The sequence below is a fragment of the Bubalus bubalis genome, chromosome 17 (genome assembly GCF_019923935.1).
Source record: "Bubalus bubalis isolate 160015118507 breed Murrah chromosome 17, NDDB_SH_1, whole genome shotgun sequence".
In the NCBI taxonomy this organism is placed as follows: domain Eukaryota; kingdom Metazoa; phylum Chordata; class Mammalia; order Artiodactyla; family Bovidae; genus Bubalus; species Bubalus bubalis.
The window spans coordinates 7,330,994-7,348,100 of NC_059173.1; the positions used below are offsets into that span (position 1 = coordinate 7,330,994).

Consider the following 17,107-nt stretch of genomic DNA (forward strand, 5'->3'; position numbering starts at 1 on the left):
TTTGAGGGAGGAAAACAATTCAACTCAAAATCACCACGATTCACACCATAACCACCACCACCAGCTACTTCCATCTCCCGGGAGAGGCACCTGCCTGCGGCAGGGGCTGTGTCTGCCTTCCTTCGTAGCCCCTACTCTGCCCATTCCGGGAACAAAACAGGTACTCGGTGACTGCTGGGTGAAGACTGAATGAACAAATCGAAGCTGGCAACATTTATTAGTTCCCACCTTCATGGTAATTAATCTCTTTAGCTCATTCAATAGGGTTTCCCATTTTTCTAGATTTGAGGAAATGATTTTATATGGAGATATAAAGGGGCAAGCTTATCTAAAATGTCCTTGAAGAAGAAGGATGATTTAGGGCAAAGGGTAGGACAGGACTGAGCAGGCACGCACACATAGGCACATGCACACTGCAAGATTTATTACATAGCAATGGCTATTAACATAATATCGTAAGAACAGAGATGCACAAATAGAATAGGAACAGGATAAAAAGACCCCCCAAACAGACCCCCTGAATATGTGACGATTTACTACGGGACAAAGAGGCAACTTTGTGCCACAGTGAGGGGAAAATGGACTTCTCAATAAATTACTCCAGGACAACAGTGATCCAAAGCGGGGGAAAGAGAAATCAAAAATGAACAATTAGGTCCCTGCCACAGACTATACACAAAAATCAACTCCAGGACAACTGAGAGCTTAAATGGGAAAACTTTAAAACCTGTAGGGAAAAAGTTTGGAGAATATATTCATGACAAATGGGGCAAGAATTTCTTAAAGAAGACACGGCAGGCATGGCAGATACAAACCATAAACGCGCAGACTGATGTTAAATCACATCAAAATTTAAAACTACTACATCAAAAGACAGCAAAGACAAAGGAAAAAGAAGCTGCTCTCTGGGAGTGGGTATTTGTACTACAGAAGACCAACCAGTGTTTAACATTTATATAGACAATGCCTGGATTATCTCGTCATTCTTGCTATAACCCTGTTAGGGAGACACTATTTTTTCCCCATTTTTCCAAGTAGGAAGGCTCTGAGGTCCCATGACTGGGCAGGGCTCCAGAACAGCCAAGTGAATCCAGACTCATAAGATGCAGGAACCCAGCCCTCAGCTGCAACACTAAGTGACCACCCCAACCAAGGCATGAACAAAGGGACCCCAGAACACACACACACACACACACACACACACACACACAGACGGGTCTTCGTGACCTCTCTCCCGGATGGGGGTGGGCGTTACAGGGTTTGGGGCTCCTCTGGGCAGATTTAAATAAACTCCCAGGTTCAAGGTGATAAGGCAACTCTGGGAACGGCAGGCAGTGGGTACCTTTTTAGGGTCTGGAAACTATCACGTGCCCTGTATGACTGTGCTTGGCAACCACACAAGGACTCAGAGGTCAGCCAAGCCAGTCACTGGGGGGGCAAAGGGGGCCGTAAGTCAGGTGAAGAAGCAGAGGCTCAGAGAGGCTGGATAGGGTGCCCCAGGTCACAGAGCTAAGCAGCTGCAGAGCTGAGAAGTCTCAGTGAGGTTGTCCCACCCCTCACCAAGTCACTTTCTGGATCTCTCGTCATTCTGTGTCTGCCTTACACACACACGCATGCACGCACGCAGCACCCTGGCTTCCACAGGCGATAAAAAGACGCTGCCTCAGGTAAGTTGCAAGTCACACTTTATTCACTCTCCAGGATGTCTGGTGGGATGCTGGGCAGAGGCCAGCCCCTGGGAAGGAGGCGAGGGAGGAGCACTAGCTGGAGGGGTGGAAGGCGCCCCGCTGGTGCCACTGCATGTCCCGGATGCGGCGCACGGACTGCACCTGGGGCTGGGGGGCCCCGAAGTCACCGCTGTCCTTGTAATCGCCCTTCTCCAGCAGGTACTGCAGCCCGCGGTAGCCGGGGTACTGGTAGCCGACCCACCTGCAGGGCCAGAGGTTGGGGGAGGGCACGTGGGGAAACAGGAGACGCAGATGGAGAGAGAGACGAGGGGGATGGCTCAGCCACTAGGAAGGGTGGGCCTCCCAATCATCCCACACTACCTGGGTGTTGAGCAGAGCACCACCACCCTTCCCGGGTCCAGCCTCTGCTTTCTTCCTCCCCTTGATGCGGAGCTCACTACCTCCAGAAGCAACTATTTTTTTAAGATTTTTTTTAAGTGGACCATTTTTTTAAAGTCTTTACTGAATTTGTTATACTACTGCTTCTGTTTTATGTTTCTGTTTTTTGGCCCTGAGGCATATGGTATCTTAGCTCCCTGATCACACATCAAACCTACACCCCCAGCATTGGAAGACTAAGTCTTAACCACTGGACCACCAGGGAAATTCCCAGATGCAGGCCTGGCACTGGGATCAGAGGAAGCGGTGATCTCAAGCTCACTTAAGCTTAGAGTAAGACAGGCCTCTTACCCAATCCCCAGCAAGGACAAAGGGCAGGAGCAAAGGTCCCAGGACCCCTCCGTGATCCTGCCACCATTTGAAGCCATCACCATTTAGGGGGTCACTCACTGGGCACCTGAAAACTGTTCCAGTCTTCTCCCCAGGAGGCATCACACAGGCCTGGCCCCCACGAACCTGCCTGGCCAGCCCCTGTGGACACCTCCAGCTCTGCCTCTCACACTCACTCCAGCCACTGTATCTCTGCAGCCCAGCCACTCTGTCCCTTGCAGATCCCAGGGGACTCACCAGGCTCCTCCCACCACAGGACGCTTGCACATGCCATTCTGGCTGGAGCATCCTTCCTTCTCTTTACCTCTACAGTTCCTACTTTCTTGAGACCTCAGCTCAAGAGCCCCTTCTTTAAGGAAGGAGACTAGGTTTGCATGGATTCCTAATTATGAACAGTTGCCTCCAACCAGACCTTTAGCTACACAAGACCGAGGCCAGGTCTCTTTAACCTACCTTGAATTACTGATCACCTATCATGGTGCCTGGCATATGACATCACTTGACAAATTGAACCAATGGATGAGTAAGTGACCGGGCTCAGGAATACAGAACTGTGCACACTCTAAGAGTTTGACAAGCCCCAGAAAGCCAGTATATACTGGGAAACTAGTGCTCTTCGGGGGAAAAAAAAGTTTTGTTTGTAACACTTTCCAATCTCTGTGGTGTACATAGGTCTACAATGGCTTATTTCAAGTTACCAATGATTAAACAACTGGCTCACATTAAATTCTGAAAAGTTAAGTCAGCTTTTGCAAGCTGGTACAAGTTGGCTCAGGCAAACCACTGCCCAAAGTCCATCTTCAGATTCTCCACAGAATCCACGTTTTTCACAGTGAGAAATTCCCCAATGATGGTGACTGAGGTTTGTGTGCCGAAGAAATATAATATGGTGGAGAACGACCCCTCCTATTTCCAACCTCAGGAATGCATGCAGAGAAAGGCCAGCATGTGCTGCGCTTCCTGTCTCTCTCAGCTCTGTAAAGACCCCTCGATTCATTCCTAGCCTTCTGATCTCCCCCCACCCCCCTCCTCTGCCTTACCCTGCCCCCACCCAACATTTACTATCCTGCTCTTCGGAGTTGAGGTTAAGGCCACGATTTCTCTCTTTCAAAAGCAAGGTGTTGCCCAAAAGGCAGGTCAGGATGAAACAGGGACTGAAAGCCACGTGCAGGCGTCTGATGATTTCAATGCCCATTTTCCAATGGGAAGGCAGGGGTCGGGAATGTACAAGACCCCCAGAGCTCGGGGCAGAGCAGGGCTCAGCAGCTCAGAGTCTGGGCTCCTGGGGCAGGGCGAGCCAGGGCTGAGTGTGTACTCACGTGCCGCTCTGCACCCGCACGGAAGACACCTTCTCCTGGTAGCCATGGGCGTGGAAGCTGGGCACGTCATCGTCTATCACCTCCATCTTCTTCCCCGTGAAGTTGGGGTTCTCATACAGGGTGATCTTGTGTTCCTGGCTGTCCTGTGGATGGGGAGCAGGGGGGTGGGAATGTGGGCGAGGGCACCCAGGGTGCCCTGGAGTTGGGACCAGCACGCTCCGCCTGCAGCCGTCTGCCCGAGACCCCTACCACTCGAGTGTCGATGACATTGGCCAGCCACAGTGGTCATTCTACTGGGCTACCTTCATGTAGCAGTCACTCAGCTTCTACACTTTGGGGAGTACTTGACTCTGAAATGGCATTTTTCCCTCCCACAGCCTCAACTCCCCTTTTTAAAAATAAATGGTAACCATGATACATACATATGCATAGGCATATCGTGCCTCTAGTAGACACAATATTTTGGCTTTCCTTCACCTCCACATATCTTCCCATTCTCCTGTTCCTCTGACATTCTTCCTCTCCATCTAGCATTCTTTCTTTAAGCTACTCTTGGCTCAGACAGTAAAGAATCTGCCCGCAATGCAGGAGACCCAGGGTCGATCCCTGGGTCGGGTCAATCCCCTGGAGAAGGGAATGGCTACCCACTCCAGTATGCTTGCCCGGAGAATTCCATGGACAGAGGAGCCTGGTGGGCCACAGTCCATGGGGATCCCAAAGAGTCAGACACAACTGAGCGCTATTTGGCAGATGAAAAAACTGAGACTCAGAGAAAGTGACTTGGCCAAGGTCACACACACAGCCAGAAGGACTAGCGTCAGGAGAGGAACTCAGGTCTGTAGAATGCTAAGTCCAATGTTGTTTGATTTGGCATCAAGCAGCGGGGAAGTAGGCTGGGCTGGGAGGTTTGGGAGTGTAACTGAGCAACACTGGTCCCTTAGCCCTCGCAGACCACACACCAGGAAGAATCAGGATCCGAGAAGCTCTGAAAGGTCACAAGGGCATGAGCTATGAACAAGAATAAGCTATCTTCTCCTCCACCCCCAAACCCAGAATTTCTCTGAGTATTTACAGCAGCAATCATTAGGGAGCAATTGCTCTGTGACAGGAGTTGCACAGACCGGAAGAGCACTGTCCACGTAGACTAGAATGTGAATGGCACCCCATGGAGCACTTTGAATGAAGCCTGAAGCCCCTGAAGTTGTGCACTGTGGCCACGCTCAGGCTACGCCGTAGATACTAATATCCCCACTTTGCAGATGCAGAAACTGAGGCTCAGGGAGGTGAAGTGACTTATGCAAGGTCACGGCCGGGGGCATGATGCCAGACAGGAAGGCTCCTTCCTAGTCCCTAGACCTCTGGCTCTAAGCAGGGCAAAGAGAGGAAGACGATGAGGGACGGGGGCTCACCACTTTGATGGGCCTCAGGGAGCTGAGCGAGTCCGTCCTCCGACTGCTGGTCCACGAGTCCCAGCGGGGGTACTCACCCTTCTCAAACACGAACTGCTCCCCTTTGCAGTTGGCCTGCTCATAGCCCACCCAGCTGCAGTAGAGACACAGAGAGACAGCAGGTCAGGCTCACTCCAGACTTCCTCTGGTGGGACCCTGGCTCCTCCCTTGGGCTCCAGAGTTCACAGTTTCCCAGCTCATCACAATGAGCAGCAGCCTTATCTAAACCGAAGCACAGTGAATCCAAGGGCAGTGTCACCTCAGTTATTCAAAACCCAGCACCATGCTGGCTTCAATCACCTGGAACACAATCAAGAAATACAAAGGAAGCCTAAAAGATGACCCAGCAACAAGCACAGATGTTCAGAATCCATGTCCTGGGGCCAGTGGTATACTGGTGAATTAACAAGGAGCTCTCAAAAACAAAACAAATCCAGCTTGCCAGTTTCCATGGACGTGGCCAATTTCAAGCCCTCCATGTGACATCACTGCACACGGAGTTGGGAACAAATGTGCCTGGTTGGCTTTCACCACTGAGAACAGACTCCAGAACATCACTGCTTCTCAAGCTCACACACCTTGTTCATACCCATTCTCTCTGGGTCTGTTTCCTCTTTTGTTGTTGATGGTGGTCTCTGGACTCATTTTGTACAGACAGAACACCAACAGTCTTAGATCCACTAGGAGAGAAATAGTACCTTAAAGGGAAGGACTGCCTGCCAACAGGGCATGGCTAATAGAGGAAAGGGCATAGTCAGAAAAAGGCGGCATGGTTTCATGATGCCTGGTGTTTGGGGGCGGTTCATCGCAGAGGCTAACAATCAAGCCTGGCACAGTAACCGATGTTCGGGACAGCGATCTAAGTCCTTACGAGAAAGGGAGATGGTGTTTCTTGCTGCTTTTAGAAGAGGATGCCTGCCCTCTTGATCTGGCAATTCTGCTTTTAGGTCACGTGTCCTTAGAAAACATTTGTCAAGAACTTGCAGACATATGGGTAAGAATGTTCATCATGTTGTTGTTTATAATATCAAATAACAGAAACAACTTACACAGCCAATTGGCAGGGCCTGGTCGAGGAAACTGGGTAATATTCTGTAATGTGATGTTAAAAAGGCATGAAAAATAATGAGCTAGAACACAGGGACTCAAACTTAACCGGATAGAAACATCACTAGGCGGGTTTGTGCAATACAGATTCCTGGGCTCCAGACCCAAGAGTCTGATTCAATGGGGCAGGGAGGGGGCCCAAGAACATGCACTTCGAAGCCTCCCTCTTCTGTGACTGAGGCAAACAGCTCTTTCAAAAACATCGACATAAAATGCTCCTTAATGACACAGAAAGAATTTGAGATATCTTGCAAAGTTTTCAAAATGAGTTATAAAACAGTTTGTAAAGCATGATCTGACTTCTGATTAAATGTATTTCTAATATGTATTTGGTGAAATACATACAGAGAAAAATCTAAGTATATACAAACAAAAGTCAAAATCTTCATGGTTACTTCTGAGTAGTAAGATTAGAGTCATATGGGGTTTTTTGCACTAAGCCATTTCTCCTTAATGTTAAACAATGAACAATAAAAGTATCAAAGATAAATTTTTAAAAAGAAAGCAGAGAAGTGTAAAGTCTATTTGAGAAATTCTGCCATCCAAATACTAAAAAAGAAAATCAGATGTTGTTCTTCAATGGTCTAAACCTCGGCCGTCCATGAAGACACGGTCCTAGGCAGGCTGGTGTCCTGAGTGCGTCAGGTTAGTGGGGCTGGGTGGGGCCGTTCCTTTGGCTGTGTCGTCCACCAGCAGACTCTGATTCAAGCAGGGTCTTCACTCTCTGCAGAATGCCCTGTGAACCCTGAGGTGTGGGGCAGGTCACTCAGGACCCACACCAGACTCACTGACCCGCTGGTTGGGTGTCACTGGTGGCCACCTGATTCCGGAGGCTCTTGCAAAGAAGGAACCATTGGGGAACCACAAAGACAGGACCCTGAAGGCTGTGCTCAACTATGTGACCTGAGCATGGCTCTGTCCGACCAGACCAGTCACCTCCCCTTCTTTCTTGGGTATGGGGTTCCAAGCCTGCTGGCCCCCAAATGTGTCAGCAAGTCTACTAAGACCAAGTTATCATCAGGAACAGGGAAGGGAGGGATGGACGCAGAGCTGGGACATCCAGCTTTAGACCTCCCAGCAGAGTGAGGACAGTCCCAGGGTCAGAGACGGGCAGCTCTGCCGAAGTCCATGGGAGTCACCGTGTCCATCTCCCTGCCTCAACGAAGTGGCTGACCTGGGTGTCAGGCTTTTCACACGGGCTCCGTCCCATCATCCCCAGGAGGACACAGTTAGACTTGTCCTACAGAGGAGGAAACTGAGACCCAGAGAGGGAAGTTCCTGGTCCAACAGCACAGAAGTGGTGGAACCAGGGTTTGAAACCGAGCTCTCTGTCTGACTTCAAAACTCAAGCTCTCTCCGAAGGCTGCCAAGACCCCAAATCCTGGTCCCCTGATCGCACAGTCTAGAAGCTCAGGACAGATCCCTCCAGCTCCACAGTGCGGCTGCCTCACCCGGCAGCCCCTGACCGATGAGGCCCTCCCCCTGCCCAGGTACATACGGTCCAGCTTGCACCAGGACGGAGCCCGCCTTCTCCACGCCAGTCTCTTTCAGGTTGGGGCAGGGCCCATTGAGCTCATGCGAGTGACCCTGGAAGTTCTCCTGCTCAAAGATGATGATCTGCAACAGGAGGAGAGAGTCAGACCCTCATCATGACGGGGAAGAGGGAAGACAGGGCAGTGGGGTGGGGAGAGGACTCAGAGAGCCTCAAAGGATGCTGAAGGGTTCTGTGCTTGGAAATCACAAACCAAACACAGAGTCCAATAGTCCCAGCTCCAGTGACGGCCGTGAGGCCTTGAGGCAGCATTTCACCTCTCTGAGCCTCAATTTCCCCGTCTGTAAAATGGGAAATAAAGACAGAACCTACCTCGTGGGGTTGTTGGAAGGATTCAGAGGAGCACAGTGGTTAGTATACCATATTTGCTCTGCGTGTGGGAGGGGTAATCATATTAATTAAGGGACATGCTGTAAGGATCCCAAGTGGGTGGGTGGCAGAGCTGAACTTGCAGCCCAGGCCTGTCTGATGCTGTCTCCATCAGAGCACTGTTCTGGTGCCACTGGTCTGTGGGCCAGAGTAGGAATAGCAAGATGCTAGGTAAGCCATGCTGCTCAAGCTTCTCCTGCCCTTGTCAGTACCACCCTGCACCCACACTTCACCCATAAAACTATGCACACCCATGCCTTTTTCTTAAGCCCTCATAGGTTCTGAGCTTTCCTCTCCCTCGGGATACCTCTTAAGAAGACTTTACCCCGCTTGCCTCATCTGGTCCTCTCATCAGCTCACGGACAGGCTGGCAGAATCCCCATCAGGAAAAATGAAGCTCGGCAAAATGATAAGACTGCCCGCAGCTTCATAGCCAGTGCTAACTGGGAAGCAGGTGGGGATAGGGGGCAGCTGCCACCTTTTATGATTGCAAAGAGAACTCAGGGTCAGATGTACTTCCCCTGGGAGCTGCCTCTGGCTGAAGAGCTGGGCTCAGGGCAGCAGGATCCCAGGAAGGGCAGCTGGAGAATCTATGTGCTCAGCACTGGCTGGGTCAACATGCCCCTCTCTCCCAGGCCAGGGATTAGCCACACAAAGCAGACAAAGCCAAGGGAGGGAGGCCCAGCAGGGCTCAGATTCCATGGGCTCAATTCAGGGTTGATGCTCACTGACTCGACCACGGATGGGTCAGGAGATCTGAGCTCCAGTATCTCCTCTGCTGCATCTAGCTGTGCAACCCGAGGAAGCCACACGATCGCTCTGAGCCTCAGCTGCCCCGACTGTGAAATGGGGAATCATGCTGACTTTGTAGGCTGAGAAGAATCCAGAACATGAGAGTCAAGGACTAGTGTGTTATGACCACCCTGGCCTGGGAGACAAGGGTTACAGGCTAAGGAGGGTGAAGAAGGACAGCCTCCCCATGGATCTGAAAGGCCTCAGAGAGCCCAGGAGCTCAGTATTATTATTGTTGTTGCTATTTATGCACAGATGGATGCTAAAATTTTATGTATTACCTAATCCTTTCAACTTGCACTGTCCAGTTCAGCAACCACTAGATGTATATTGAACATACGCAACGAGTCTGAATTAAAATGTGCTGTTAGTTTCAAATACACATCAAATGTTGAAGATTTAGTATGAAAAAAAGAATGTAAAACAGTCTTCTAATAATTTCTCTACTGACTATACATTAGGATATATTGGGTTTAGTAAAATATATGAAAGTTAATTTCCCTTGTTTCTTTTTACTTTGTTAACATGGCTACTTGTTGTTCAGTCACTAAGTTGTGTCTGACTCTTTTGCAACCCCATGGACTGTAGTCTGCCAGGCTAGGCTCCTCCGTCCGTGGGATTCTCCAGGCAAGAATACCAGAGTGGGTTGCCATTTCCTTCTCCAGGGGCTCTTCCCAACCCAGGGATCAAACCTGAGCCTCCATCACTGTCTGGCGGATTCTTTACCACTGAGCCACCTGGGAAGCCCAACATGGCTACCAGGAAGTATTAAACTCCGTCAGTGGCTCCCATTTGAAATTGACTGGATGGCTGCTCCAAGCTTCAACCCCCCGGCCTTCTTGCTGCTCAAGCTCATCCAGCCCGCTCCAACTCCTGGCCCTCTGCACTCCCCATGCTCTCTGCCTGGAACACTCTCCCCTACCCCATTCCCCGATTTTCAATACTTCCTCACCTGACCTGGGCTTTTGCTCCAATGTCACCTCCTCTGAGGAGGCCTCCCTGACCTTAGCTAATATGTTCCTTGTTCACCCTGACTCTGAAGAACCCTACTTTTTTTGTTTCTTCCTAACACTTCTCATTACTTGAAGTTATGTATTTACTCGTTTATTTACTTATCTGTCTTCTAGAAAGTAAGCCCCTTTACTTTACTTCGGGGGCAGAATGGAGCAAGCTGGGTCCCAAGTCAGACAAAAAAGCAGTTCCAGGATGGACTCCATGCCCAGGGCCCCCGAAGCAGAGGGGGCTGAGCCTGTTTCTTTGCCTCTTCACAGATATCTTAGGCCCGAGTCCAACTCTCCCCATTTTTAGGAGGAACCTGAGGCTCAGAGAGGTCAAGTGACTGGTCCAGGTCACAGAGCAGGTGTGGAGTCTGGAAGCCCACCCCTCCACCCATTCACAAGCCCCCTCTTAGACTGGGCTGAGGGTTCACCCCAGCTTTGGGGACCCCCTTGGGCAATGGGGTTCAGGGTAAGTCGGAGAAAATTGAGTCTCCAGAGTCAGAAATACGCTAGCTATGGGCTGGGAAGGGGCCTTCTGAATCAGCACCCTCCTCCACTGTGCAAGCTGGGGAGAATGTGGCCCGGAGAGAGGGACCCCAGAAAAGGAGCCACCAAACCCAATTTATAGAAGGGAAACTGAGTCTTAAGAGACTGTGTTTGCCACCCTGTGCCCTGACGTGGTACCCACCTTGGGGTTGAGGGGCTGCGGCTTGCCCGCTTGGGTCTGGTGATCTGAGGCCATGGCGGGCTGTCTCGTGCAGGAGTAACCTGGAAGGCACGGGGGACGCAGCAGTGAGGACCCCTCAGGCCCTCGGCTCCCTCACTGGGGGGCCCGAGCCCCGTCACTCCAGCCCCACATCCTATTCTGTGCCTCCCGCCTGGTTTCAGGTTCTCCGAGGGCAGAGGGGACGGCCAGCGTCTGCCTGAATGTTCGTCACTAGCTCTGCTTCTCTGTGTCCAGGCCGGCTCCGAAGGGGGACAAAGAAATGAGGTCTACTAAAAAATAAAGCGAGAAACTAGAACGTGACTGGGGACCCGCGTGGCCCCAGACAATTGATGCTACTACACCTCAATTTCTTATCTATCAATCAATATTATGCAGAAATTCTTGAGTAAAAGAAAACACCATGGGCAGAGGAAACTCATGCCCTGGCCATGCTTGGCCAGGTTGTAGTTCCCAATCTGCAATCTCACAAAGTTCCCAGACTCCCTGTCCCTCACCCTCAGCTTCCTCCTTGACTCCCTCCCCACCACCCGGAATCCAGAAAGCTCCTCTCCACCACTGTTCCGCCCCCTACAACTAGTACACACGTCTATTACGGAGCTCAGGCTACAAGAAAGCAAAGACATGAGTATCACACAACTTCAGACATGTATCAGCAGCAGCAGAATTTCTTAATGACTGAGAACATCAGAAAAGTATGAACAGCGGTCAAGTCTCTCCTCCCTTCCCGCAGGAGGGGCAGAGAACCCAGCCTGCATCTTCCCAGTGAGGAGGGGAGACTGTTCCTTCTCCAGAGGTAACACCTGGCTTCCAGAAGCTCCTTCCACACCACAGCCCAGGCCAAGATGTTCTCCCAAAAGAGGACATTCAGCTAAACGGCTTGAGAGCCAAACAGCCCTTCTCCCCTAGGAAGCCAGCCCTCTGGGTCTGTCCCTGCGCCCAAGGCCCCACATTACTGCCCCCCACCATTGGCGCCCTCAGACTAAAGGTTAAGCTCAGTCGGTTCGGCTCAGGAGCTGCCTCTGCCACTTATCAGCATCAACCCCTGAGAAGGGTGTCCCCTCTGTGCCTCAGTTTCCTACTCTGTAAAATGGGGACGGGATGGCGCCTGGTCACGTCTACGGACAGCTTGGGACGATCCAAGTACAGAACAGAGAAAACCATAAGCACTCGGCAGCGCCTGGAACCCGCTCAGCGCTCAGTACACAGCGGCAAGTACAGCTTTACTAGAGTCCCTTCCAGCCAGCTTCAGTCACCTGTGGTGGGAGCTTCCTGAGATGTGCGGCTGCTTCCTGCCCCACGGCAGGACACAAAGCAGGTGTCCCTTGGATGTTTGTGGGTGTGGAGAGAACTGACTCACCGCCCTAGACGTGAAGCTGAACCTTCCATGGGTTTATTCCTTCCACTCACAAACCCTCAGTCATATTCTTCTCTGCTGGCAAAATGAAGATGCTGACAGACCGTTTAGTATCAGTAAAGAGCATCGCCAAAGTACACGCTCCATGCCAGGCACCGTGCTGGACCACTCACCTACACTGTATCCGAGCCCCACGGCAAAGGAGGTTTTAGGACCCTGGCCTCTCTCCCCATTGAACAGAAAAGAAAACTGAGGCTCAGCACCTTGAGGTCTTGGCCCCAAAGTCACCTGGTCAGAAAGCGATAGCCTCTGGATTTGAACCCAGGTCTCCCACCTTTTCCATCCGGGAGCAGGATGAGAGCAAAAGGCAAGACGAGCAAGAGAGCCATTCTTACCAGTGACACCAGCCCCTGAGAGTGCCCGTGGAGCCTGCCGGCGGGAGGTGACATTTATACCTTCCCTAGAAGTGCCCGTGCCAAGACGGGTGACCGCTGCGTCCCTGTGGAAAGCGCGGGGAGAATGCAGGATTAAGCCCACACCAAAGGCCGGGTCAGCAAATGCCCACAGACATTGTGTCTCTGCACAATAATGTCATTAGCTTTCAGATTCGGCCGCGCCAGGGTGGTCAGGCGGTCGAGCAAGAACATGCCCGCTTTGCATGCATCAGCCATCCAGCTGCCAGGCCCAGGGGCATGCTGGGTTCACTGGTGTGGTCAGTTGAGCCCTGGGGGAGGCAGACAGAGGCAAATCTCAGTGACCCTGGTAGGAAAAAAAAAAAAACACAACAAAAAACCAAGGACAGGAAGGTAGTTTGGCAGGGTCCAGCACCCATCCATCCATCCATTCAACAAATATTTATCAGGCATGGATTTGGTGCAAAGCTCTGTCTGAGGGGGCAGAGTCAGGGAGGGGACCTATCCGGGCCTGGACCATCCAGAAAGGCTCTGGGGGAGAGTCGAAGTCCTCAGAGATGGGGGGAAATGAGCCTGGGAAGCCGGGTTAGGAGGACAGCTCGAAGCAGAAGGGGACTGGGCACAACGCACTGTCGTGGTATTTCAAGAAGACTTGCAAACAGGTTAATGCATCTCCAGGGTGGCCTGAGATGGGCAGGGCCTGGGCTGGGCAGCCTGGGTGAGCAGAGGGCTGGCCAAGCCAGGCTGAGAGGGAATGCCACCCTGAGGCCCTTGACTTTCCCGCACCCGCTGTTCCTCAGTGGGGTGCCCTCAGGATCCTCAACCCCCATGGTTTAGAGAGGGCTCTCGATCCCCTCTACCAGCCCCGTCACTGCCCCATGGGCACTTGGCCTTAACTGGCATGCACACCCTCTTTGTAGACCGTCTGTGCTGACCGAATCCAAGGTCAGGCAGGAGAGAGGGGATACCAGTGGGGCTTGGAGACTGGGTTGGAGTGAGGGGACTTGTTTGCCACAACTTCCATGCCCCCGGTACACACACACCCCCCAGCCTCCCCGTGCTGTCTCTCTGTGTAGCACTCCTCACCACCTGACGTTACGTTACTCATTCACCTGCTGTTTTTACAATTGGCAGATAAGCATCATGAGGGCAAGGCCGTGGTCTGCCAGGCTGACCACCTATCGGGATGCACCCCAAAGGTCTGTGAGCCTTGTCATTACTCAGCCTTAAGGCCAAAGAAAGAGTCAGAGACAGCGGCAGAGACATCAGTGGTTTACTGGACAGATGATCTTACCCAACCCGTCCTGGAGCCATGTGTGTCCAACAGGGAGCAGGACACGGCAGAAATCTCCAGCTACTCGGAGAAGGACGCGGCTGCCCTTTGTAGAGGGAAGAGACGTAGCTGGGCTCACCAGTTACTAGGGACCAGTGAAGCCCTGTAATTGAAGGATTGGGTGGTCACATGAGTAAAGCAGGGACTGGCCAAGCAGGAGATGGACAGGAAGCAAGAGAACAGCCATCTTGAGTGGCCTCACCATACATGTCTCCCCTACATCCTCCGTACAACCCTTACAACGCTGGTCTGCCCCTCCTCCCCGATATCCCTGGGGTCAGGTAAAGGGCACCGCAGTCAAACAGCACAAATGCAATCCAGATACCAGCAGCTAGGGAGCATCACCAGTAATCCAGGTGCTCATTGGGTCAATTTTTCTTTGAAGTCCAGCAGACAGCCACAACAGCATCTGGCTGTGGACCCAGCAATGAGGCCACCATTTTCGCCCAGTCTGTGAACAGATTCCCTCCACTCAGACCAAGGAAGAAACGTAAGGTGTTCAACAGGCACAACACAGGGACAGCCATGAAGCGACATACAGCGCCAAGCAGCTGCAGCGCTGAGGTAGCCTCACCTGCCCGAGTCTCTGTCCTGCCTGCAGGACCACGCCGCCTGTGCACCCTCGGTCCCCACGGCAGCGCTGAACACTGGTTTAACAACAGACCACCGGAGGTGCTGCTGTTTAGTCGCTCAGTCACGTCCAACTCTTTTGCAGCCCGTGGTCTGTAGCCCCCCAGGCTCCTCTGTCCATGGGATTTCCCAGGCAGGAATACTGGGCTGGGTTGCCATTTCCTTTTCCAGGGGATCTTCCCAACCCAGGGATCGAACGCGCGACTCTGGCATTGGCAGGCAGGTTCTTTACCACTGAACCACCAGGGAAGCCCATTTTCTCCAGTAGGCATCCAGGTTAATTACTGTTGCAGCCTTAGGTGGGGCCACGGAGAGGAAAAGTGAAATCTGTAAACCCCTTTCTAATCCCATTCCTCGGGAGGCAACAAAGACAAACCAGAGGGACTTACCTGCCAGTCTCAGGCTCAACAGGGGGCAGATTCTGTGTCATGGGCAAAAGGCAAAAGGGAGTTCTTGGTTGACAATGATCCTTTGGTGTCAACAGTTGAGCTCAGATTGTGTTGACTATAGTCCTGGGTTATCATGGCACGGCACTGGGACGATGATCCTGGGCTGCTCAGTGACAGTTCACAGGCTGGAGTCAGCCTCCTGGTCCACATGCTGAGAGCAAGCTCCCTTCTCAACGTTTAAGGGGTCTTTTCACAGTCTGGCAGCGGCTGAGTTTGCAGAGCAGGTGGAAAAGCCAGTGTTTGGTATTTTTAATGGCCCATTCCTGGACTTCATGGGCCTTAGTCGCAATCCATGTCCAAGGGGGGTCCCGTAGGTCACACATGGCTGTTCTAGACCCCGAACAGGGGTTGTGGTGCTCGAAGACTCTGGTAACATTTTGTAACATCTCCCACCTGTTGTAACGCCTCGTAGCCGGCGTGTAGCCATGGTCCGGGCCCCTACATCGCTGCTCTGCCCTCTCCTGCGGCCAGGACTGGGGGGCGGGGGGCGTGGTTTGGGGAGTAGGCTTGTCTTACCCGACCAGGTAACCCCCAAGTATGTGACAGATAATTCTCCCCTTTCGTCTGTATTCACCAGCCAACCCCGGACAGTCAGAGGAACCCCGAGCACAGAGCTGCCACCTTTAAACTGGAAAGAGACTCTGAGTTGAACAGGACACACTCAATCTCACGGAAGAGAAAGACGCCTCTCGTGGTGGTCAGCTACTCAGGGCCCCTCGTGCTAGTGGGCGCCACCTCAGGTCACCCCCTTTCCGTCCCCGTCCTTGCTTCCCGATGCCTACACACTCATGAGTTTCCTCAGCCTCTTACAGCCGTTAGTGAGCCTTGCAGTTGCCCAGCCTTGAACCTGGAGACAGAGAGACGTCAACGATTATGGGACAGGGGACCTCACACGGCAGGAGGAAAGGGTCCTCAGGCAGCAGCCCCAATTGCTGCGACAAGACGCCAGCGCAACATGGCAGCGCTCCTCATCATTGGGGGAGGAAGGAGAGGGGCTTCCCTTGATTGGAGGAATCAATGTCACGTGGGCTCATTGGTTACCAGGGAAACCAGCCCCTTGGGCACGCCCCCCACAACCCCTCGGGTTAATAATCATCCAGGTGTTTCCGTTTAATAAACTAGCCCCTGGAGCTGTTCTGGCCTCAGGATTAGAACCATCCCTGGCTGGGGCAGAGGGTAGGCACGTGCACGGTCTCCTGTGTAGGTGCAGCTGAAGCGGGGGCTGGTGGAGCAAGGTAGAAGGGTACAGAGAACAAGAGAACAGCCATCTTGGTTTTTTAAGACTCTTTTGTTGTGGACCATTTTTAAAGTCTTTATTGAATTTGTTACAATATTGCTTCTGTTTTATGTTTTGGTTTTTTTACTGAGAAGCATGTGTAGGATCTTCGCTCCCCAACCAGGGATTGAACTTGCACCCCCCTGTGTTGGAAGGCAAAGTCCTAACCACTGGACTGTCAGAGAAGTCCCAAGAGAACCGCCACCTTGAATGGCCTGGCCACACACCATCATATCCCCAAAGCCCAGTGCAACACATAGTAGGGACTTGTTTTGGCTCCCTGGACTACCAAAACCAAGGGCCCAAAACTAGTGGGCAGAATTGGGGATGTAAAATGGTGCAGCCTCTGTGAAAACAGCACAGCAGTTCCTGAAGAATTAAGCGTAGGGTTCCATGCATGTGCGCACTAAGCCACTTCAGTTGTGTCCGACTCTGCGACCCCATGGACTGTAGCCCGCCAGGCTCCTCTGAACATGGGATTCTCCAGGCAGGAATACTGGAGTGGGTTGCCATGCCCTCCTCATAGGATTCCCATGTGATCCAGCAATTCTACTTCTGGGAGTGAACCCACGAGAAGTAAACCGGAGACGCCAGCAGGTATTTGTATAATGCACCCTTGTTCATGACAGCATCATTCACAATGCCGAAAAGGTGGAAACAGCCCAAATGCTCACTGACAGTTGAATGGATCAACAAAATGAGCTCTAGCCTTACAATGGAATGTCACTCAGCCTTGAAAAGGAAGAAGATTCTGACACAGACTACAACCCAGATGAAACTTGAAGACATTATGCTAACTGACAGAAGCCAGGTACACATAGAGTATGGTTCCACTCAGATGAGATTATTAGTGCAGTTAAATTTAAAGACTGAAAGCAGGATCG

The 17,107-nt window shown here is 52.0% G+C and overlaps 1 protein-coding gene across 1 annotated transcript; it reads right to left on the minus strand.

Annotated features, from left to right (window-relative positions):
- Positions 1 to 1,674: 1,674 nt before the first annotated feature.
- Positions 1,675 to 15,932, minus strand: CRYBB2 (crystallin beta B2). The gene is made up of 6 exons (XM_006055579.4): positions 14,888 to 15,932; positions 10,730 to 10,809; positions 7,829 to 7,947; positions 5,185 to 5,317; positions 3,776 to 3,918; positions 1,675 to 1,929 (listed from the first exon to the last, which is right to left on the minus strand). The coding sequence occupies exons 2-6, from the start codon at positions 10,781 to 10,783 to the stop codon at positions 1,761 to 1,763; spliced, it is 618 nt and encodes a 205-aa protein (XP_006055641.1). The 5' UTR covers positions 10,784 to 10,809; positions 14,888 to 15,932; the 3' UTR covers positions 1,675 to 1,760.
- Between the last annotated feature and the right edge of the window lie 1,175 nt (positions 15,933 to 17,107).

Bases quoted from the DNA above. Each gene is read 5' to 3' on its own strand.
- CRYBB2 (XM_006055579.4), bottom strand. From the start codon at position 10,783: ATGGCCTCAGATCACCAGACCCAAGCGGGCAAGCCGCAGCCCCTCAAC. The intron at 7,948-10,729 runs GTGGGTACCACG...CTCCTGTTGCAG, and splicing joins CGCAGCCCCTCAACCCCAAG to ATCATCATCTTTGAGCAGGA. The intron at 3,919-5,184 runs GTGAGCCCCCGT...CCCCATCCACAG, and splicing joins CCCTGAGGCCCATCAAAGTG to GACAGCCAGGAACACAAGAT.